The sequence below is a fragment of the Cricetulus griseus genome, chromosome 4, assembly GCF_003668045.3.
Source record: "Cricetulus griseus strain 17A/GY chromosome 4, alternate assembly CriGri-PICRH-1.0, whole genome shotgun sequence".
NCBI lineage: Eukaryota > Metazoa > Chordata > Mammalia > Rodentia > Cricetidae > Cricetulus > Cricetulus griseus.
In genome coordinates, this window is record NC_048597.1 from 88,499,925 (window position 1) to 88,522,609 (window position 22,685).

General features: G+C 50.6%; 3 protein-coding genes across 4 annotated transcripts; 1 reads left to right on the forward strand and 2 right to left on the reverse strand.

Annotated features, from left to right (window-relative positions):
- Nucleotides 1-758: 758 nt before the first annotated feature.
- Nucleotides 759-13,229, reverse strand: Xab2 (XPA binding protein 2). The gene is made up of 19 exons (XM_027415786.2): nucleotides 13,092-13,229; nucleotides 9,606-9,754; nucleotides 9,200-9,323; nucleotides 8,718-8,915; nucleotides 7,343-7,477; nucleotides 7,087-7,251; nucleotides 5,187-5,331; nucleotides 4,738-4,889; nucleotides 4,527-4,646; nucleotides 4,292-4,423; nucleotides 4,071-4,202; nucleotides 3,873-3,986; nucleotides 2,328-2,490; nucleotides 2,052-2,242; nucleotides 1,813-1,935; nucleotides 1,548-1,719; nucleotides 1,203-1,332; nucleotides 986-1,095; nucleotides 759-885 (listed from the first exon to the last, which is right to left on the reverse strand). Exons 1-19 carry the CDS (start codon nucleotides 13,140-13,142, stop codon nucleotides 824-826), a joined length of 2,568 nt encoding a protein of 855 aa, XP_027271587.1. The 5' UTR covers nucleotides 13,143-13,229; the 3' UTR covers nucleotides 759-823.
- A 45-nt stretch (nucleotides 13,230-13,274) lies between these two features.
- Nucleotides 13,275-15,702, forward strand: LOC100767979 (PET100 homolog). 2 transcript variants are annotated; one of them, XM_027415791.2, is made up of 4 exons: nucleotides 13,275-13,424; nucleotides 14,206-14,292; nucleotides 14,461-14,493; nucleotides 15,062-15,702. In XM_027415791.2, exons 1-4 carry the CDS (start codon nucleotides 13,398-13,400, stop codon nucleotides 15,143-15,145), a joined length of 231 nt encoding a protein of 76 aa, XP_027271592.1. In that variant the 5' UTR covers nucleotides 13,275-13,397; the 3' UTR covers nucleotides 15,146-15,702. The 2 variants fall into 2 exon arrangements, with proteins under 2 accessions (XP_027271592.1, XP_027271593.1); XM_027415792.2 differs by lacking the exon at nucleotides 13,275-13,424 and adding an exon at nucleotides 13,582-13,785.
- On the reverse strand, nucleotides 15,275-17,570 carry Pcp2 (Purkinje cell protein 2). The gene is made up of 4 exons (XM_027415790.2): nucleotides 17,520-17,570; nucleotides 16,818-16,932; nucleotides 16,523-16,647; nucleotides 15,275-15,394 (listed from the first exon to the last, which is right to left on the reverse strand). The coding sequence occupies exons 1-4, from the start codon at nucleotides 17,568-17,570 to the stop codon at nucleotides 15,275-15,277; spliced, it is 411 nt and encodes a 136-aa protein (XP_027271591.2).
- Nucleotides 17,571-22,685: the final 5,115 nt, after the last annotated feature.

Here is a 22,685-nt window from a genome sequence, read left to right on the forward strand (position 1 = left end):
TTTGGTGTGCAGCCAGCTTCTTCCTTGATCTCCGTTTCCTCTTGCCAACCTGCCTTCATTTCTGGGCTCAGTTACAGCCTCTGAGCTTGGGATTCCGTGCTCCTTCCCACTGCAGGTGCAGGGCTCGGGTGTAAAGCTCACTACTAGGCCTGGCTCCCCACACACTGCCAAATCATATACAGCTCACCTCCCAAAGCCACCCCTCTGACTAGCCTATGATCAAGCCAACAGCTGACTCCAACTGCCCCCTGCTCACATGGCAGGCTGTGTGACCTGCTCAAAACACAATCTGATTATATCCCCTGATGCCAAAAGCCCCTTAATGGTTTAGAGGCAACTAATGGCTTCCCAGAGCTTAAGCAGTAAGGCTTCCACCCAGGATGTGGCCTGTGCACAGGGCCCAGCTCCTGGCCTCTAGCCAGCGATACAAGTGCCTCACTAGTAGGTTCACAGGGCCTGCTGACTACATGGGGCTCATTGGTTTGTGAAGTCCCAGAGCTGTGACATGCACACAAGTGCCCCTCAGTTTGGGCTCAAGGAGACTTCTTACTGGGCAAGCCTGACAAGAAGCCTGGGGTGGGGCAGGGAACTGGCCCTGCAGCGTCCAGAACTGGCTCTACAGGGTAAGGGCTGATTGTCCACCTGCCACCGCCCCAGACTACCCCACCTCCTGCCCCAGCCAATCAGGGTTAAGGGCCAGGCAGCTCTAAGGTAGTATGCCCTGAGGCACCTGGGCAGCAGGAAGGAGGCTGAGACAGTGATGTACAAAGAGGGGCTGTATTACAGGGGTGGGACCATAGGGAGAAAAAAGGTGTGGAGGGTGTCAGTCTTCCTTTAGGCTTCCAAACACAGCAGCCGGCACGCTCTGCTGTTCCAGTCGGACTTCTGTGGGGGAAGGTGGTGTGGAGGTGGTTACTCCCCTGGGGGTGGGGTGGAGAGTGGCCCACCTCTGCCCTTGACCCCGGCCCCTGGGCAGGCCACTGACCATTGGGCTCCAAGTCCATCTCATCCTCGTCCTCTTCCTCGCCCAGCTGGATCTCCTCGGGGTTGGCCTGTTGAGCCAGCTCTGCCAGCTCCTCCCTGGATGCATCACTCCTAGAGTTGGAGAGGGAAGGTGGTCTCAGTGGGCCCCCCTCCCCTATAGCCTCCCTGGAACACCCCTTCCCTAACAGGGGCTGGACCATGCCCTCTCCTGCCCTCACCTCACAAAGAAGATCTTGTTCTGGGCCCTAGGAGGCTGGTCCCGCTCTGCCTCAGCAGCTAGCTGCTCTGCCCGCTGTTCTAGCAACTTCATGTCATCCATGCCGCTCTGCCCAGGAGCCAGGTCAGACACTGGAGGTGCAGGGTGGGTGAGAGGAAAGGTCAGGGTCAGGCCTTAGGCCCTCACCACGGCACATCAGACCAGCCCAGGCTGAGGTTCCTACGACTGACTCCAGGTGCTGCCAGACACAGGAGACCTAGGCTGGGTAGTGAGCACTCTGTGGTGGGGAAGACATTGCCCCATGTGGCCTGGTCATGGTAAGGAAAGGGAGGTGACAGCAGCTCACCGGTGCCTGTGGCACTGCCCGACACCTTCAGCATCTGTGAAGCCATGAAGTTGACCTGAGTATTGTACGTGGCCTGCACACTCCGACGTATCCTCAGCATCTCCCTGATGGTGTCCTCATTACCGTGCCGAACCTCAAAGTCTTTCCATGTTTGCCAGAATGCCCCAGTTGTCTGTGGTGGGGTGTAGGCATGTGAGTGAGCCAAGTGCTTGGTACAGATTCCCATTGCCCACTCTTACCTTCCCGAACCCAGGCTCCGTCCTACCCTGGGATCACAGATCTGGGAGCAGAAGCTGTAGATAGCCCGGGCACGGTCGATTTCACCAAGCTTGCACTCCATGTCTGCAAATCGCAGGCACATCTCACGGGCATGCTCATCAGACAGCACCTGGCACCATGTGGTCAGGGAGAGCAGGGGTGAGAGAAGCATGCAGGCTTTCTGGGACCCTTCTGTTTTCCTGAACCCCAACCCTAGCCCCATACCAGGTCACTAGTGGCAGGTACCTCAATGGCCTTCTGGTAGATGCCACGAGTGTGGGTGACACCATAGATCTCAGCAGCCCGCTTGATGTAGATGTTAAACATATCATACTGCTGGGCTGGCTCCACGGCCCTGGTAGCGCGGTCATACACAGCCATAGCATGGCGGGCAAGGCCCCACTCCTCCTCCAGCTGTGCGTAAAGCAGGTATAGGGCTGCACAGGGTGGAAGGATCCAGTTAGACCACAGCTCAACCCACAACACACATCCCAATGTCCTGTGACAGCCCAGACCTCTTACTCTTGGCATATTTGGGTGGACAGCCATCTAGTGCCTGCTCGAAGAGGTCCCGTGCGCGCTCCAACTTGCGGCCCCCATAGCGGGCAATGAATTTGGTCAGGTAGGTGCTCCAGATGTCTGACACATTGGGCCACTTGAACAGTGAGATGCCACGCTCGTATGCCTGTTTCCAAGGAAGCCATGCAGGTGTCCCGTGACCCAGATGCCCGTGGCTCCTATCTTCTATAAGCCTGCCCAGGGCCCCTTCCCTTCCCTCCATCACGGCACATATAAGCATGTCACCCTCTCTCCCTCCACCAACTACAAGGACCTTGGGATGGATGCAACAGGGACTTAAAACAGAGTTTGGTGCCAAACGTAGAGGTCAAGTAGCTCCTAACTTCTACAGACACAGGCACCCATTGTCCTGGGAAAGGGGTCACATTCCTAGGCAGAAGGATTGGGGATATGAGAATAAGTGCAACCTCTTTACCTATGTATCTGTCTATGGTCACCACAAACACAAACACACCCACAGCCACCACTGCACCCACCTACACCCTATTACTTGAACAATGGCTAATGGGAATGACATACATGGCTCCCACACTGGTTCTATTTCACAGGAGTACTTGGAGAAAGACTCTCCTTGGCTATGGGGGAAGTGGCCATATCCCACGCCCAGTGCTTCACCACACAAGCATTTTATTTGGAAATGAGGAAACAGACTTAAAATGACACTGTTAGGGTAAGCCTAACTAGTCATGACTGATGTCTTCACAAGAGATCAAGGACCAAGATATTGTTCAGTGGCGAGAGGCCCCACTCTGAATGCCAAAAGGAATAAAAATTGCCCTCATGATAGTTACTGTTGTCAGCTTAACAGGATCCCAGAGTCAGATTAACAGGATTCTACAATAACCTAAGGGACGAACTTTAGCCATGTCTGAAGGATTATCTTACTTATGTTGACTGAGGCAGGAAGATCCACCCTGAGTGAGTGGGGGGGGCGGGGGTGGGGTAGGGTCTGAGATCCTACACTACATAAAAGAACTGAGCCAATCGCTGACACTCACCCCTCTCTGCTTCCTGACTGCAGGTGCCATGTACATAGCCACAGGGTGTTTCTGTTGCCATGCCTTGCCCACCATGATGGAATATAGCCTCTAACCACGAGCCAGAATAAACTCTTCCTCCCTTCACTTGCCTGTCAGACATTTTGTTCCAACAACAGTGAGAATACCTAATATGAGGCCCTACCCATGGTCCCGATGTGTCTAAACACAGATGCATAAAGACAGTGGTAGTAGCCGGGCATTGGTGGTGCACGCCTTTAATCCTAGCACTCGGGAGGCAGAGAGAGGTGGATCTCTGTGAGTTCGAGGCCAGCCTGGTCTACTGAGCGAGTGCCAGGACAGGCTCCAAGGCTACACAGAGAAACGCTGTCTCGAAAAACCAAAAAGACAGTGGTAGTGAGAGAACACAAAAATAAGTGGACATCTGCAGACACGGAGGAACCGCCTTACTGTGCCTTGGCCTTGACTTGCAGCCTTAGGCACACCTCACCTTGAAGCTCTCCTCGAAGTACTTGTGCTCCTCCAGGAACATGGCATAGTTGATGACAATCTGTGGTGTGGCTATTCGCAGGTCCAGGATTCGGTCATACACAGCCTTGGTCGACTGTGGGGACAAAGATATGTCAGGGAATGCTCTGCTCTGGGGCTGGGAACCAGCTCTGCTTCACCACTACCCATGGCATCTGACCTGGAAGGTGCCCAGACTTTCCTCCAAGTCAGCAAGCATGGACCACACCTTCAGCGACTTGTATACACGGTTCTGCACGGGCTCTGAACCATCAAAGTACTCAGCCCGGCGGGCAGGCAATGCTGTAGCTTTCTGTACAGAGACAGTGGCCGAGGCAAAGAGACACTGAGGGGCTGTCCTGCACCCCACCACACACCCCTGGCTGGTCTTCACATCCTTACCCGCAACAGCTTCAAGGCCTCATCATAATTCTCATGCCGGAGCTCCAGCTCTCCACACTGGCACCACACGCTTGCCAGGTCATCCACTTGCTTGAAGTTCACCTTGGTGGCCTTCTCTAAGATGACACGGGCCTATGGTGATAGGCAGAGACCAATTGAGGTTCTGCCACTTGGCCACCCCCAAATCCCACTGTGAAAAGACCTGTATGTAGAGGCATGCATAAATGTAACTCACATCATCCAGCTGTCCATTATCTTCATAAAACTTGGCAAATGCAACCCACAGTGTGTGGGGCTTGCCTGTGGCCTTGAAGGGGTCCACTGTCTGCACAGCCTCTGTGTATGTATTGATAATCTGCAACAGGAGGGTCAGACAGGTGAGGGCAGGGTTGGGCCATGGCAGCTATAAGGGGCAGGGCAAGATGGGTTGGGGGACTGTCACCCACCTCCCGGGGGCGGCCCTGATGCAGGGCCACACGCTTGTGCCACTCGTGGACATGGTGTGGGTTCTGGCGCAGCAAGACGCTGTTAAGGAGTAGGGGCCGCCGGCTAATGAGCTGCTCAAAACGGGCCAGGCGCAACTCCAGGTCCACATCATCTGGGGGCCAAACATGCTCATGAAGCTAGGGAGGATGGAGGTGACGGCACAGGCCCTTGGCTACCTGTCTCTAAGCTTCCTTCCTTCCCTCCAAGCCCAGTGTTGTAGACCCTAAAGAGCCAGGCTGACCAACCTACACCTAGCCCCAGGCCTCCTGCCATGCCTGTCCCACTTATGGCTACTCCAAGACACCCTGGCTCCAGTGTCCACCCAGCCACTCTCCTTGCCAGCCTCTGTTCCACTGCAATGGCTAGGAATTCAACCCTCTCCTCCCCAGCCCACTATCCCGCATCGCACCCTCCTCCTCACGCCCCAGTTCAGAGGCAGTCTCCATCTTTGCTGCAATCATGCTCTCCTCGAACTGGGCATAGCTGTCGAACACCTGGGTGAAGTCCCGCACAGTCATCACAGTGCGCACAGCCTCCTCATACACATCTCGAGCCTGTGGGGTTCAGACATGGCATGAGAAAAAGTACAGAGGAGAGGCATGAGAGCCCTCCCTAAGCACCCACTGCCAGCAACCATGTTGCTGGGCTGACCAGTGCTGGGCAAAGAATGGAGGCCTACTGGCCTGTCCCTGCCCTACCCTGCCTGACAGTCTGGAGCTGCAGGGCGTATGTAAACTGGGTAATCCCCTGTGCAGCAGCATCTCAAGACTCAAGTGAGACACCTCAATAAAGCCGTGGCCTTGTACAAACAGGCGATCGCTGGGTGATGGTGGCACACACCTTTAATCCTAGTGCTAGGGAGGCAGAAGCAGGTGGATTTCTGTGAGTTCCAGGCCAGCCAGAGCTACACAGTGAAACCCTGTCCCGAAAAACAAAAGAACAGGTGAGCAGCGACACTTCAGCTTCCACAGAACCCTGAGCTCAGCTTGCTGTGAAGTTATTTCTTCCTAATTGCAACATTCCCTTCTGGAGGAAGGAGGAGGCACCTACGGCTTAAAAAGTAAATGAAACTCGGAAGACTCATGAGACCCCTCCCCAAGTTATATAAGCAGTAATAACTGCTAGGTGTGTGTGTGTGGGGGGACTCCAACCAGTCTCCAGGGCCCAGGCTGTCTCCAAGTCATGCAGGAAGAGCCAGGAGTACCGCTTTGTAAATTGTCACCCAAACAGGTGCGTTTTCAGTGATGCAGCTACTTTTGAGTCATCCATGTTCCTGTAATTAACCCCTTACCCATGTTTCTGTAAGGAAGCCCAAAAAATTCACAGGTTTGCTATGGGTTCACATTTGTAAAATAAAGAAATAAATCACCAGGTACTCTATCTGTAGTAAACAGACATTTGTTCATGTCTTGCCAGGAAAAGTCAAACAACTCACGAGCTTGTGTTTTTCTACTCTTTACACCCCACAGAACACAGTCCCATTTCTCTACCCCATGTCCTCATGCAAGCACCAGGGGAAGGGCATTTGTGAGCTTTGCAACTGTCATGCCTGGACCCTTCTGTCTTGCCCAGGACACGCTCCCCTCCCCACCCCACCCCAACCACTGCAAATCCCGATCCCCTGACATTACTCATTCCAGGCTTCCCTAGTAATTTTCTTAGACCACAATAGTCCCAGTTAGTCCTCTGGAGACTCTCAGCATCCCACCCAACCCTCTGTTCCCCGAATGCCTCTGGAAAGCAAAGCAGGAAGGAAGCCACAGTCACGAGGGGAATTTTTTCACACCAGGTAACAGGCAACCTACTCTGTTGTTACACCAATTCCTTACAGGTAAAGTGAAGCCATCACCCTCATTTTGCAAATAGGGACACTCAAGGACATTTGTCACCCCACTGAGAGCTTGGGTTGATTCAGCTGACTGGGTTGGCTAGGCACATGTCCTCTTCCTTCCTCACTGCACCATGTATGTCTCTCCTAAAGCTGCAAGCTATGTCACTATGCGGAAAGGACAATGTTCCCTGAACAGAGAAGCCTGGGCTTCAGTCAAGGGTACACGAGTGGCTGCACGCCTCCAAACAAGCTCCCAAACAGGACACTCATGCTTACAAGGTCCCAGACTACACAGCTAGGAAGTAAGAGAAGCAGGTCCCGAGTCAGCGGCCCTGAAGGGGCTGCTGCTGCACCTATCCTCAGTGCCAGAACGGCAAATGTGTGCATGGATGTGATGTGTCACACGTTTCCTGCCCATGCACTCCAAGAGTGTCCTCCAGAGACCCACCGAACAGCTGAGGCCTCAGTACCCACATACCTTCTCGAAGTGGCCACTGCGGATGTAGTAGTCAGCCAGGGAGCACCACAGCTTGCCCAGCTGGTCGGTGAAGCGGGTAAGCCCACCACGGATGATGGCATCTACATTGAGGGACTGTACCTTGTCTGGATTCTGGGAGATAAGGTCGCATAGCTCGTGCCACAGCTGCAGGACACAGGGTGTCGGGGGAACATCTCAGTCTTGGTCCAGGAGGGAGGACAACTCTCACCCCGCCTCCATCTTCCAGTAGACCCACCTGGTAGTTGGACTTGCCCGCCTTGGACACAAAGCGCTCATCATTCACCACCGTGGCCAGGCGCTGTGCAGCCTCGTCTAGTCGGTCACTGGATTTGAGGTACTCGATGTACTCCTCAGCACTCTCAGGACTGAGCTGGAGAATACCCACCCCATTGGTGAATGGGGCTGCAGGAGATGACATCTCTCTCCTCACTCAGGGGCTCTAGAGCTCTTACTCCCCATTTATCAGTTGTTTAGCAAACAGCCAGCCCCTACTAAGCCAGCCTCAGCTCTCTGGTGGTCTAGACTCAGACCTTACTGGTCTGGCCTTGGCCCCTCTGGGTCTAGCCTGGCTATAGTTCTTATGATAGTGAGTGCTAACTGTCAATCTGACAGAATCCAGAATCACTCAGAGCTGGGCCTTACAGCATGTGTGAGATTATCTGGACTATGTTAATTTAGACAAGAACACTCATGTTACTTATGGATTTCCAGGCAGGGATCCTGTATAATGTACAGAGAGTGACCAGCACACAAGCATGCATGCATAGCTGTTTTTAAATCTTGGATGTGATGTGGCTAGCTTCTGTTCGATGTACATCTGAACCATGAGCCAAAACAAACCCTCTCCCTGTAAGATTGTTTCAGGGTGTTTTGTCACAGCCACAGGAAGAGGAACTGAGGCAGTAATATAGCCTGGGCCTTCAGCCTCAGACCTGAGTGGTCCAGCCTTGGCCATTCCTTTAGCCTTGACACCTCTCTGATTGGGGATGTCCTTCTGTATGCCATGAATATGTTTCTCTTATTGGTTGATGAATAAAGCTGTTTTGGCCAATGGACAGGCAGGATGTAGCCAGGCAGGAAGTGTAGGTGGGGCTACCAGACTACAAGAATTCTGGGAAGAGGAATGGAGAGAGTGAGTCTCCATCACTGTAAGTCAACACAGATTGTGGAAAAGGTGTAAGGCAAAAGCTAACTACTTAGAAACTAAAGATAATAAACCACAGGGCTTGGGAGAAGGATCAGTACAAAGCGTTTGCCTTGCAAGTGTGAGGACTGGAGCTTGCATCCTTAGAACCCACATAAACACTGGCTAGCATGGTAGCACTGGAGGGGCAGAGAGAGGGGATTGCTGGGGCTAGCTAGAACTAGCCAAATCTGGTTCTGGCTGGTATGCTCTGGGTTCAGTAAGCAATCCCACCTCAATGAAGTGGACAGTAATTGAGGAAGACATCCAGTGTCAAGTTTGGGCCTCTACATGCATGGGTATGCAAAACACACCCACACACCATAGGAGCCTCTTCCTGCAGCCTATCTGTTGCATGAGGGCCCTTATCCCAGTGAGTCAAGGTTTGGAAGCCGACCTGGGAACAGGACTATTCAATGGTGCTTACCTTGAGGAAGCGACGGTAGCCTCTCACAGCAGTCTCAGGCAGTGGGTGGGAGCGCAGGAATCGAAGATACAGGGGCCAGATGCGAGAGTGCTGTGTGATGGGTAGTGCCCGGAGGGCGCGATCAAAGGTGCGGCGGGTGTGTGTTACTCGTCCCTGGTCCATGAGGAACTGGCAGTAGTCTAGCCACAGACGTGGCATCTGGAAATAATGGAAAGTGATGGGTGAGGCATGTCTGAGCCACAGGCTCCATGGCTTGCTTACCATCCACATCTAGGACATAAGGGCAGCAGGGAGGCAATAGGTCTCATTACCCCTCACTCAGGCTCTGTAAATAAGCCAACTCGTTAGTTCCTCAAGTAGGTGGAGCATTTTGGTGGACCTATACTTTATTTTGCTGGAGCACTATAAGGAAGGGGTAGACACCTGTTTACATCTCCCTGGGAAAATAGTTCCCACTGCATACCCCTTCCCCAGCTCCCCACCTTGTGCATGAACACAAAGGCCCTCTCGTGGCAGTTGTTGACATCTTCATAGGCAGGGTCAGTCACGCAGCGATGCTTCACCTGTGCCCGGCGTGCCTTCAGATAGCGGTACCAGAGTTTGTAGCTAGAGAGCAGTGAAGACAGATATGGCTTATGGAACTCTAGAACCCTTTCCTTGCTCCAGAGGCAACTGTGGTACAAAAAGGGACTGAGGAGGGGTGAGAGTTCTTACAAGGAAGGGAAATACTGGGAATGAGGAAAGGTGTAACCCAGCAGGGGTTGTGAATATACAGGATATATAAGGGAATACACAGTGATCATCTGGGACACATTACTACTTGTGTGTGACTGTATATGGAGGGGTGGGGGCTGGTGAGCAGGGTAGCACAGAGAAGGCCATTTGTACCTGCAGGGAAGCAGCTTGAGTGCCCGCTCATACAACTGATTGAGCCGTGGTTTTGGGGCCCCCTGTTTGAACTCGATGTAACGAAGCCAGCATTTGACGGAGAACTGGTTCCTCATGATTTCTTCCTCATAGGGAAGGTCCTCTTCCTCCTGCCAGAGCCAGGGAAGGGGAGGAGAGAGGCCCATCCTTAGTCTCAGTGGAGTCACACCCCACACAGGGTTTAGTGCCAAACTCTAGGCTTCTACTACAATTCTATGCTCCTCCAAAAGGCAGTGGTGCAAGCTTATACTCCCATCACTTCAGAGGCAAAAAGACCAAAAGAACAAAAGAATTGTTTTTGTTCAAAAGAACAAAACAAATGGGAGGTTGGTGAAAAGCTCAGCGGGTATAGGCACCTGCCACCAAGCCTGAGGACCTGAGTTCAATCCACATGGTAGGAGAGAATCAATGTCTTCTACTTTCCACTTGCACACAAGTGGCACATACGGTTTACCTCTCGAACATGCTAAAATTACAAAACAAACAGGAGTGGAAGGATGACCTAGTCCATAGGCATGAGCATGATAACCTGGTTCAGAACACCCATGTAAACGCCAGGCATGGCAGTGTGTATCTATAATCCCAGTGCTGGTCAAGCACACACAGGGAGATCCCTGCAGCCCATTAGCCAGCCAGTGAGCTTCAGGTACAGTGAGAAGACTTTTGTCTCAAAAAGTAAGATGGAGAGCAACTAAGGAATACAGCTAACCTCTCTTTTTGGCCAATACACAGTCACACATTACAAACACACTATACTTAAAAACAAACAGGGCTGAGGGCTGGAGACATGGGTCAGTAGTTAAGAGCTCTTGCAGAGGACTCGAACTTATCCTCATCTTCCCTGCGCTCGTATCAGACAGCTCAGAACCACCTGTAACTCCAGCCTCTGTCAACACCACACACACACACACACACACACACACACACACACTTTTTTTTCTTCTTCTTTTGAAACAAGGTTTCCCTGTGAAACAGTCCTGCCAGTCCTGGAACTCACTCTGTAGACCAGGCTGGCCTTGAACTCAAGAGATCTGCCTGGCTCTGCCCGCCAAGTGATGGGATTAAAGATGTGCTCACATAAACATGATTAAAAAAAAAAAAAAAAAAGCCAGGCATTGGTGGTGTATGCCTTTAATCCCAGCACTTGGGAGGCAGAGGCAGGTGGATCTCTGTGAGTTAGAGGCCAGCCTGGTCTCCAGAGCGAGTGCCAGGATAGGCTCCAAAGCTACACAGAGAAACCCTGTCTCAAAAAACAAAAAACAAAAACAAAACTTTAACAAATAAAGAAACACAACATAGCAGTGTCCCAGGCATGGTTTCTTCTTCTGTTGAAATGGGATTACCAGTCACTCAGATGCTAGAGTAGTGGTTCTCAGCCTGTGGGTTGCAACCCCTTTGAGGGGACAAAGAACGCTTTCCAGGTGTCGCGTAAAACCATCAGAAAACACAGATGTTTATATTGTGATTCATAACAGCAGCAAAAAAAACAAACAAACAAACAAACAAACAAAAAACCTAGTTATGAAGTAGCAATGAAAATAATTTTATGGTTGGGGGTCATCAAAACATGTAGAAAAGTATTAAAGGGTCACAGCATTAAGAAGGTTGAGAACCACTGTGTTAGAGTGTTAGTTCAGACCTCTGGCCCTCAGAACTCAACTGTCCACACAGACTTCTCAGCCACTAGTGGTTAATGAGATATCAGCTGTGGCCAGTAAATTCTACTGCCCACTTCCTGATCACAATCCCCACACTCTAAAAAATTCTTTGACAATTTCATACACATATGCAGTGAATTTTAGACATTTTCACCATCTATTATCCTCTCCCATGCAATCCCATAATCTCCAGACTTGCATAACACCAGGGCCCAGGTCCAGGTGCCAAGCCTTTGCCACGAACAGCAGGTTGTATTAATTACAACACACTTCTTCCCAGACATTAGGCCTTTGTTCCCCATGCTCACACTGTCACCATATCTTTATACCAGGCCCAGATAACGAAGGTTTACACACAGACACAGACACAGACACACACACACCCCTACCTGCCAGAGTCTCACTTTTTGCTCTGGCTGTCCTGAAACTCACTATGTAGACTACACTGCCTTCAAACTCACAGAGATCTGCCTACCTCTGCCTCCCAAGTGATGGAATCAAAGGTATGTGCTACTACACTGGGCTCAAAATTTTAATGTTTTTTTTTTTTAAAGCTTTATTTATTATGTATACAGTGTTCGGCCTGTATGCAGAAGAGGGCACCAGATCTCATTACAGATGGTAGTGAGCCACCATGTCGTTGCTGGGAATTGAACTCAGGACCTCTGGAGGAGCAGCCAGTGCTCTTAACCTCTGAGCCATCTCTCCAGCCCAATTTTAATGTTTTTAATTAATTAATTTTTTTCTTCCAGCTTCCTCTAGGAGGCAGGTACAGGTGGATCTCTATGAGTCCAAGGACAGGCTGGTCTACAGTAAGTTCCAGTCCAGTCAGGGCTACATAGTGAGATCCTATCTCAAACAAAAATAATTTGTGTGTTTGTGTATACATTCATGTACACACATGTGGGAGCTGGTGCTGGCAGAGGCTGGAGGTCCTCTTCAATTGCTCTCCACCTTATTTTTGAGACAGGGTCTCTCACTAGCATTTTATGTAGGTGTTAGGATTCTGAACTGAGGTCTTACACTTGTATAGCAAGCACTTTACCAACTGCGCCACCTCCTCAGCCCCAGGTGACTAAATCTTTACTTAAGCCACCTAGTCCATCAAACTTCTGGCCCTCCAGGATCCCATTAACCTGTACTTTAGCTCAACTTTATCCCAGACATTGCAAGCTAAAGGTTTTACATTCTCAGGAGGTGGGATGCATGCGTGCGTGCGTGTGTGTGTGGTGGGATATAGATCAATTGTAGAGTGCTTGCTTTGCATGCACGAGACCCTTGGTTAAACACACAACCCCGTTATGGCCCTTAACCCAGACCACTATGAACGCGGTTTAAATATGAGGCCTCTATTTCAGCCACCAAATTTTCACCTTTTTAGGATTCTAGGGGCTATCTACATCACTAGACTTTTCTTCATACTCCAAGGTTCTTGTAGCCCCAGAAATCAAGGTGCCATCCAGAAGCCACAACTCGAACCTTGCCACTATGCCTATCAACATCCATGCCGTTCCCCTGCTATCCCATTCCCCTCTTGACCTCACTTCTCCCGGCCCGAGACATCTAGGCCTTAACCTCAACAGCAGCCCCTCACTCAGGCGACGAAAGATCCGGTTCTTTAATCCCGGCATGGCCAATGTTTTGACATGTCGCCTTTGGCTCGTTAGGCTCTCCATGGATTGGACAAGCACAGTCTGGGTCTACACGCCCGAGAGTCAGATTCCGACCCTGGAAGGACTAGCTTCGGGTCTTCCCTCGCGGAGCACCCGTGGCCTCGCTGCAGACTTACAAAAACAAGATCCGGCCGCTCGGGACGCGGTACTCGCGCCATCACCACCATCTTCCTGGCACTCCAGGTACAGACGAGAGTCGTGCTCTGATGGCGTCATTCACAGAAGGCCCGCCCCCTCCGACCAGACCCGTATCGTCAAGGCTGTGACCGGAAGCAGAGAGGGGGCGCCGGAAGATGACGCAGCCAACGAGAGGTTATGGCCACTCAGCTTCAGTATTGCTTCTTGAGATGCACCAATGAGATTTTGCATTGCTGGAGAATCGCCTTTGGGCGGAAGTGGCTTCGTAGAACCGGAAAAGCGAGATGGGGGTGAAGCTGGAGGTGTTTCGGGTCAGTGAGCCCAGGAGTGTGTCGGACGTGTGGACCCAGGCTCTTTCTGAATTTGAGGATAGATGTGGGAAGTGAGAGAAGTGCAGAGTGGGGAGTTCCACGGAGAAAGTATCTGAGCTGTGTGTTGGAACCCCCGCGGAAGGAGCGCTAGGTGTGGGGGCTTTGAATGGAGAGTCTGGGTTTGGCCCGAGGAAGCGTCTCAGTGAGGGTGAAGGGAGGCTTCAGATACAGAGCGGGATTTTCAGAAGGAGATCCCTGGGCTCATAATGGGCCTCAGATAGGCTTACTCCTAGATGTAGGAGAGTATGATTGAAAAAACGAGGCCCCTCTATTTGAAATGTTTCGACGATCAGGTTGGGAGGTAATAACGTCTGAAGGATGTGTCTTTGTAGTAGGAGCTCTTGAACTGTTGCCTCCCCTCCCCCGTCCTCCACCGCGCTCCTTTATGCACGCCTCTCTCCCCCCCTTGCTCTGCCTCTCTCCCCCTCCCCTCCCGTGTGTGTGTGTGTGTGTGTGTGTGTGTGTGTGTGTGTGTGTGTGTGTGTGTGTGTGTGTTTAGGACAGGACTATTACGAATAAAGCTTTCTGACTCATGAAGCCCAGGCTTTAAGGTGCCGGGTTTCCGTTCTCCTGGTAGGATTTCTGGGGCTCCGGGGGAGGAGCTGAGGCCGGGATCCTGACCTGTGTAGGAGGATAGATCTTCTTCCGGGCTCTCCTGCAATCTCCCTGTACCAGGGTGGTGACAGTTCTGGGCTCTGTCTATCCATCTCTGCTTTTGCAGATGTCACTCTATCTCACTTTCCCCGTGGTTATGTTCTGGATCTCCAATCAGGCAGAGTGGTTTGAGGACTCTGTTATCCAGCGAAAGGTGGGTATCAGGAGAGTGCTTGCTGGATCATTCCTGGGGATGGGGAAAGCAGGGTAGGAGGCTTGGTGTTTGGGACCATTACCTGCCTCCCATGAAGTCAACCCTGCGCTGCATGTGGGACTCTGGATTCTTCTGGCTTGTGTTCTCACCTGTGACTTTGTCCCACAGAGGGAGCTGTGGCCACGAGAGAAGGAGGGTCAGGTAAGTAACCCATTCTTCCAGGGGGCTTGGAATACATTTCACCCTCAGCCTCAAATAGGAAATTGGAAACAGAAAAATGAATAGGAGTTCCAGGCTATCCAGAGCTAGAGACCTTGTTTCCACACACGTTTCTTACTGTTCATGATGTATACGCCTGCGATCATTTGGAAGCAGGGGTAGGAGGATTACCAGATTGAAACCAGCCTGGGCTGTATAGGGCTAGAGAGAGGGAGCCTGGAAGAGGGGGAGGTAATTCCAGCATTCCAGCACTTAGGAGATGGTTACAGGAGAATTGGGAATTCTGGATATTTTCTGCTGCATAGTGAGCTCAAGGCTAGCCTGTGGTATGTAAGACCCTGTCTTAGAAAGTGGGAGGACACAAATGATTTAATATTTTACCTTCTCCCTGAAGGATGAATTGAATGCACTGGTATGGTAGTTATGATTGGCATGGGGTCCCAGTATGGATACTGAACTCTCAAGCCAAAGGGAGGGTAGTGGGAGTAAGTCCAGGCCCTGAGGTGTGTGCCCCTCCTTCCTTTCTGTCACACCCCTTTCTTCATTCCAGCGCCAGGAACTAGAAGAATTCAAACAGAAGATCCGGAAGCAGAGGGAAGAGAGACTTCTTAAAGCTGCTCAGCAGAACCCCTGAGACCTCCAAGTCCTCAAGTCCCAGCCCCTCCACCCAGGAAATAACACACACTCAATTCTTTGTTAATAGTGCCAAGTGTTTTATTGTTCTTTTCAGGGGCCAGTCTGGGGCCCAGGATGACTAGAACTCTCAAGGAGCTTGTGTCTGGGGTTGGGGGCTGCTGTTCCTGCGGAAGCTGAGTGCAGCAGGGTCCTGAGGGGTGAGCAGGGGTTGAGGGCTGAGGGTCCCAGGTCGTTTCTGCATTCCATCCTGCAGATGAAGAAGGGTCAGAAATAGGGAGGGGACCAAGAAAGTGCAAGCCAGAGAGGTGCCTCCACACAACATTTCTTTTTGTCTGCCAATCAGGGTGGTATTTGATGACATGGTTAGCTCCCAGTGGGGTCTTGATCAGAACCTGGGCTGTTGGTTTACACCTGTAATCCCAGCACTCAAGAAGAGGATGGAGAATTATCTCAGGGTCAAAGCCACCTGGTCTACACAAAAAGTTCCAGGTTCATAACCCTGACTCAAAAACAAACAAATAAATGGGCTGAGGAGATAACTCAGTCATTAAAATCCTTGCTGTGTACACAGGGAGACCTGAGTTTAATCCCCAACCCCAAAGTGAAAAGCCAGATGTGGCCTTATGCACTTGTAATCTCGGTCAGTGCTTGAGTAGTCAGGAGGATCCCTAGGGAATCCTGGTCTACTTGGTGAGTTCCAGGGCAGCAAAAGATCCTGTCTCAAATAACAAGGTGATGGCAGCGCCTGAGGAACAGTTTCAAGGTTGACTTCTGGCCTCCACCTGCATATGGGCACATGAACCTGTAACATGTATGCTAGTGTACCCAGACACAGGATTGAGGGTGTAGCTCAGTTGGCAGAGAATTCACCAAAGTTCTAGATTCCATCCCCAACCACACAGATGCTCCTGGTGGCTCACACCTGTAACACTAGCACCCAGGAGGTACATGTAGGAAAACTGAAAGTCTAAAGTCATCATTGGCTAGTGCATTTGAGGTCACCTGGAGCTACATGAAACCCTATTGCAAAAAACAATAAAACAAAACACTCCAAACAACCCATGTTCTTCATTAATATGGGTGTGTGAGCTCATATGCCCTCCTCCCACCAGGGTGACCATAGGAAAACTGTTTTCTCCCTGTGCCCTTTCTCAGATACACAGATGTTGTGGCAGGAGCTGTGACTTCCAGCCATGCCTCTGATACCAGAATGAGCCCTGTATGATCTTCAGCCCCTCTGACATCCACCTGCACTTTCCTTTCCCAGAGTTCAAGACGTGTAGAGATAGGGTCCCATCCTATTTTGGCTGGAGATGGGGCATAGACCTAGAGAGTTACACTGCTACACTCCACAGGTTATTGAGACATCACCTACCTTGGGACCGATAGGTTGGAAGCCAGGCAGGGAATTGACTGTTACCCGCTGATCATCCATGCGGCGGCCCTGGGTGTCTGCCAGCATATCCATGAGGTTATCCATCTCTGGAGCAGAGCCACCCTCTACTTGGAGCAGAGACAGGTGGGCCATAGATACAGACTCCAAAGGAGGTCACATGGTGCTCCCCACCCTGACTCCCAAGACCCACAAAATCTCAGGACCCCTTCATCCCTGCCACATTTGCTTCTCAGGAAGCACCCCCCACCCCAATCCTGCAGCGTGTCCAGCTTACGGCTTTCTGGGGTCTGGCCCGGACCAGTCTGCAAGGAACAGCGTTGCTCCTCCATCCGATCGCCCTGTACGTGGCTCAGCAGGTTGAAGAAGCCTTCTTGGTCTGGTGAACCTGCCTTGGGGACAGATATGCTTGGTTTAGTTGGGTGCTGTACAGTTCCTGTCTTCCTTCCAGCTCCCACCTGAACCGGTGTCTGCCTTCCCATCTCTGCTCTCACCATAGTCCTCACAGGTCTGTAGAGTTTCTCCAAATGAAACGTGAGTCTCCTTCCCTGACCTATCCCTACCCCCCACCCCCACCCCCTGCCCCCTACCTCCCAGCCTGGGGCCCCAGCCTGCAGCACAATTTTACAAGGTACTGCCTCTAGAGACAGTATTCCACCACTGTCCTAGATCAAGACCAGACTGGTGATGGTTTGGGGGGTTGGGACGCTTACCAAGGAAATGGGGCTCAGAAGTGCCCCTAAATCATAACATCTACCATCTCTTGGGGGAGACAGTACTAAGAATCCATCCATTTGCCCTGGGCAGGGGGAGGATGCTTATACCCTCCTACTACTCCCCCCATGTGTTATGGTAACTGGGTCAGAGGACCCCAGAGACTTGCTTGCTAATTAGATGCCCTACAAATGAAGTGATCCTGCCAATCACGGGTGCTGAGACCTCAAGGAGCTGGTGGTAGAGTCAGGCAGAGCCCTCTTACCTTGTCCAGAAGGTCTGAGGCCCCCTCGCCCCTTGCTTCTTTCTGATCCATCATGTGTCTCTCCCACACTTTCCTCCTGGCCTGTGTCAGGTCCCCCACACCTGAAAGGGCCTTTTAAAGGGCCAGGATGTGGGGGGGGAGGGGGGCAGATACTTTCCCCATCCCCAAATCCCCAGCTCACATCCCATCTGCTCCCATCCACGCTTAAGCCCCAGAAAGATGATCTCTAGGTAATTGTTCATCCAGACTGATGCTGAGGTGGGTGTGGGTGGAGGGGGTGGGTGTGGGTGGAGGGGGTGGGGCAGTCTTGGTTAGGACCTCACTGGGCACAGCCATGTTCACAGGGCCTTGAGGATTCTCAAGTGGGGCCAGGAAGAAGCCAGTGCAATGTTGAAGACCAACCAACAGGAGGGTGGAGCCTGCACAATGTCCCTACCCAAGCCATCCAGTTGCTGTCTGTAGGTTCATCCCCTTGCAGGGCAGGTGACATCTGCAGGGGGATAGCCAAGGAGGTAGTTAGGGGTCTACAACTCCTCTTCAAATCCCTGTACCCTCCACAGACACACAAGGCAACTTGGCTCATGATCCTCACCACCTCTGAGGTCCTGTAGCACCCCTAGGGCCACCCTGAAAGAAACTTCAGATCTCCTGTTCATCTGCCCCTCAAAGGCCAAGTTAAGTGTCTTCAGTCTCTCATTGCCACATAGAACAGGAGAGGAAGTCCCTGTCTACCACAGCAAACAGCTGTGGCTTTCTGACCGTGCCCTGAGAACCTGGTCCTGTCTCCAAGAGCCTTTTAGGAAACCAGTTAAGCTCCTTTTCCAGGACTAGAGAGACTCCTGGGTAAGAGCACTGGCTGCTTTTCTAGAGTCCTAGGTTCAATTCCCAGCACCTGCATAGCAGCATACAACCTTCTGTAACTCTGGTTCAAGGGGATCTATTGCTCTCTTCTGGCCTTCCTGGGCACCAGGCGCACTCATGGTGTACAGATATACATACATACAGGCAAAAATACTTACACATAAAATAGAACAAACCTTTTAAAAAGTCCAAATAAGTTAAAAAGTTACATTTTTCTTTTGGGGGTGAGTGGATGGGATTTGTATATTTAGTGTATGTGTGCACATGTGGTGTGTGCATGATCTTGTAAAGACCACAGGTACACATGAGGTATTCTCCCTCTCTCACTACCTACCTTCTTTTGAGACACAGACTGAAAAAATTAAACCTTGAGCTCCTGGCTTCGGCAAGACTGGCCGGGCATCGAACATTCTGGCTTTAAAAGTACTTTTATATTTATTTTATGTGTATGGGTGTTTTGCCTGCATGTATGTATGTGCATCACATATGTGATGTGCCCGGGGAGGTCAGAAGCAGGCATTGGGTCCCTTGGAACTGGAGTTATAATGGTTGTGAGACACCGTGTGGAAGCTGGCAATTGAATCTGGGTTCTGTGTAAGATGAGAAAGCACTTTTAACCACTGAGCCATTTCTCCAGCTCCCAGCTATCTTTTCTCTATTCTCTCCCTCTCCCTCTCCCTCCCTCTCTCCCCTCTTTCCCTCTCTCCCTTCCTTTTCCTCTCTCCCTCCTTTCCCCCCTTACTCCCCCCTCCTTTTTGAAATGTTGAAATGTGGCCCTGGCTGTTCTGGAACTCATTGTGTAGACTAGGGTGCCTTGAATTCACAACTCTCTCTTCCTTCTGATGCTACCAGAGCCCAGCTCTTTCTTTTACATACAGGTCCACTTGCTCAAGGATGGCACCTCCCACAGTGGGTTAAACATTCCACATCAATCAGTAATCAAGAAAATGCCCTCACTGACATGCGCACAGGCCAATCTGATGGGAGGCAATTCTTAACTGTAGTTCCCTTTTCCAGGTGTGTCAACAACCAAGACTAGTCCTCAAACCCTCCCAAGGTACTCTTATCAAATCAGTACTCTTACCACCCGCCTTAGCTCTGCCACAAGCATCCAGGTCCCAATCCTTAGTAAACAGTATGGTGTCCTATTCGTTGTAGAATGTCTGCATTTCCTATGGCCTCCTGGAGCAGAGTGTCCCTCATAAGGTGGTTTAAAGCTGCAGGGATTTACTGTATCATATTCCTTTTGAAACCCAGGTGTGGGGGCATTCTGCCTTGCCTCTCCATACTTCTGGTCTTGGGGTTCTGTAGCTGGCAGCCGCTATACTTGGGTTCTTGCCTGTGTAGACACATGATACTCTTTCTATGTGTCCTCATCTTTATAAGCTAACAGCTTTGGGTTTTTGTTTGTTTGTTTAAGATAGGATTTTCAATACACCGCCAGCTGGCCTAGAGCTTGTTGATCAGGCTGACTTTGAACTTGCAGCAACACTCCAGTCTCTGCCTTCTGAGTGTGCCACCATACTCAGTGGCTAGAAGGCCATTTACATTTTTATTCACTTATTTTGTGTGGGTGAATGCGTATGTCAGAGGACAGCTTCCTGGAGTCAGCTCTTCTTCCACCGTCATGTGGGTTCTAGGGACTCACACAGTATTTTAGAATTGCACAAGTGCTTCCCATGGAGCCATCTTGCCAGCTCAAGGCCATTTAAAAAAATACTGTGTATTCATATGTCTACAGTGCATGTGTGTATACATGAGTGTTCAAGCCAGAGGACAATTCCTTTGTCAGAAACACTGTCTACTTCCTTTGAGATACACATCTGTAAACCCAACACTCAGGAAGCTGAGTCAGGAAGATCTCAAGTTCAAGACCAAGAAGCTCCAGATCAGCCAGAGTTACATGAGGATACCCAGGCTCAAACAACTGTGAGACCAAAACAGGAACAGTATACCTTGTAGGTTAAGGGTTCTCTTTGCAGTTAAGACAATGAAGAGTAAGTTTGCCCTGTGCAGGTTAAGTTTTCTGTTTGTAGTTAAAGAATAAGTTCCTGTTTGTTCTGTGTTTAAGTCCTTGCAAGTTTCTATTTATAATTAAGAGTAAGTTCCTGGGCTGGAGAGATGGCTCAGACTGCTCTTCCAGAGGACCTGGATTCAATTCCCATCACCTACATGGCAGCTCACAACTGTTTGTAACTGCAGTTCTAGAGGACCCAACACCCATGGCAAAACACCAATGCACATAAAATAAAAATAAACAAATTAAAAAAAGAATAAGTTCCTGTTTCTGGAAAACATGTTTTTCAACCTACACTAAACTTGTGATCCCATTCACACGATCCTGGCACTTGCTCCCTCCCTTTCATTGTACCTTTCTAGCAATGTATAACAGCCAACTCTCCCACCCCTGTGAACACCTTCTCTCTCCTGTAAAAGGGACCTCAAGAGGCAGGGGCTGCTGTCTTAAATCCCGACTTAGGGAGAAGCAGCTGAACTTGCCAGGCCGGGGTGCACTCCAAAGCACAGCTTGCTTTAATCATTGTGAATGAAAAATAAATAAATAAATAAAAAGGGAAAGAAAGGGAACATGACTGCTCCTATGTATGATGGAGGAGAAGGCAGATATGTGGGACAACATAGCTATTGTCAGGGACAGGGACATCTGGGAGAGTCCAGAGTGGACATGGCCAGACTGTGCTCAGTCATGTGAGGAGGGAGGTGGGAGGGGATGGGAATCAGATGTAGCAGTCAGGAGGCCCAAAGGTTCAAAGAGGGCAAGTAACTGAGATGCTTGGAGTATGCAGGGAAGGCCAGCTTGGTCCCTGGGGTGGAGAGTTCAGGGTAGGTGTCAGGGTGCAACAGCCAGGAGGGCCCTGTAAAAGGTAGGGACTAAAGGATGCTGGGAGAACCTGGTGGCCGAGTCCACTTTGATGTGTTAAATAGTCACACAGATGCAATTGTCATCCTGTGTCGTTCTTTTTTGTTGTTTTTTGAGACAGGGTTTCTCTGTGTATCTCTGACTGTGTGCTGGAAATTGTTCTTGTAGACCAGGCTGGTGTTGAACTCACAGAGATCCACCTGCCTCTGTCTCCCAAGTGCTGGCATTAAAGGTGAGCACCACCACCTCCCAGCCTGTGTGTGTGGTTCTTCATATAATGAGACTAACAAACAGCTGGAGTTGTAGCTCAGTGATAAAGTGCTTGCCTAGTACATGTGAGGTCCTGGGTTTGATTCTCAGTCATGGTCCCTCTCCCCTCCCCTTTTTAAGAACTAGGAACTAGGAACCTCCTCAAAGCTCAGAAAACACGTGGATGAGGGGGTGGGACGAATGTGAAAGGGGGAGGAAGTGCTATAAAGTGCTGTCTTCAGGCCATGACATGGCTATTACATTCATGAAGAACCTGCACTTAAGGTGTTAACCTGCACAAGATCAGGCCAACAGTATCAGTCAAAATTCTAGAAGGCAGCACTAACTGGACACAATGGCTTACAAAACAAACAAAGCAAGAGAAGACATGAAGTGGGGAGGGCTACATATTGGGAGGGATCTGGGGTAGTGGGGGGAGGAATCTGGGGTGGATATGATTATCACAGGCACAGAACTATTGGAAGTTAGTATTTGCTGAAGGAGAGGGAGACATTTTCTTCAGTGATGTAGTCCTTGGTAAGTTGGCTATGCTCCTGTAAGCGACCCCAGTTAAAATCCATCAGGACTCCACGTATACATGCTGCAGGTAGGAGGGGCACTGAAGGGACCCTAGACCACTTGAGCGGGTGACACTGGCAGGCCTTGCCCTCCCCTCTCCATTCCCTCTGCCTTGCTAAAAAAACAAAAACAAAAACCAAAAAATCATGAGATTAATCCCTAAAACTAGCCCCCAAGGTCTGTTCCCTTATTTGGACATTTTCCTATGCCAGACCCATTCCTGAGGATGTGTACCAAAGTCCAGCGATCATAAGCCTGCTTGGGTTCCCGTAATTAACATGTGCCTGCATCCTAGCCCATCCTAACACAGACCTCTCCCTTTACTCCTCTGAAAAATTACACCCACGAGGTCATTTGCTGCTTGCTGTTTTCTGCCTGAGTCAGAAAGGAGTCACTTTAACTTTTCTTCCCCGCTTAAAGGATCTCTGTGGAAAGAGGTGTTTGGGTGTGATTTGCGCCTAATCCAGGGTCCGGGAGGGAGCCCTTGTTGAGCGGGGGGGGGGGGGGTGTCTCCTAGTTGGGACCGCGAGTGGGATCATGCAGAATGTGCATAAGAGGGGAATGAGGGTGAATACGATCAACATACATTACATGCATGT

What these genes read in the sequence shown, in the direction of transcription:
- Xab2 (XM_027415786.2), bottom strand. Translation starts at nt 13,142, where the DNA reads ATGGTGGTGATGGCGCGAGTACCGCGTCCCGAGCGGCCGGATCTTGTT. An exon ending in GCAGTGGCCACTTCGAGAAG is followed by an intron (nt 5,332 to 7,086) that starts GTATGTGGGTAC and finishes TGAACCCCACAG; the next exon opens with GCTCGAGATGTGTATGAGGA. An exon ending in CCCAGATCTGTGATCCCAGG is followed by an intron (nt 1,720 to 1,812) that starts GTAGGACGGAGC and finishes ACCCCACCACAG; the next exon opens with ACAACTGGGGCATTCTGGCA.
- LOC100767979 (XM_027415791.2), top strand. Translation starts at nt 13,398, where the DNA reads ATGGGGGTGAAGCTGGAGGTGTTTCGG. An exon ending in TGAAGCTGGAGGTGTTTCGG is followed by an intron (nt 13,425 to 14,205) that starts GTCAGTGAGCCC and finishes CTGCTTTTGCAG; the next exon opens with ATGTCACTCTATCTCACTTT. An exon ending in CACGAGAGAAGGAGGGTCAG is followed by an intron (nt 14,494 to 15,061) that starts GTAAGTAACCCA and finishes TCTTCATTCCAG; the next exon opens with CGCCAGGAACTAGAAGAATT.
- Pcp2 (XM_027415790.2), bottom strand. Translation starts at nt 17,570, where the DNA reads ATGGATCAGAAAGAAGCAAGGGGCGAGGGGGCCTCAGACCTTCTGGAC. An exon ending in GGGCCAGACCCCAGAAAGCC is followed by an intron (nt 16,648 to 16,817) that starts GTAAGCTGGACA and finishes TGCTCCAAGTAG; the next exon opens with AGGGTGGCTCTGCTCCAGAG. An exon ending in TCCAACCTATCGGTCCCAAG is followed by an intron (nt 15,395 to 16,522) that starts GTAGGTGATGTC and finishes CTTCATCTGCAG; the next exon opens with GATGGAATGCAGAAACGACC.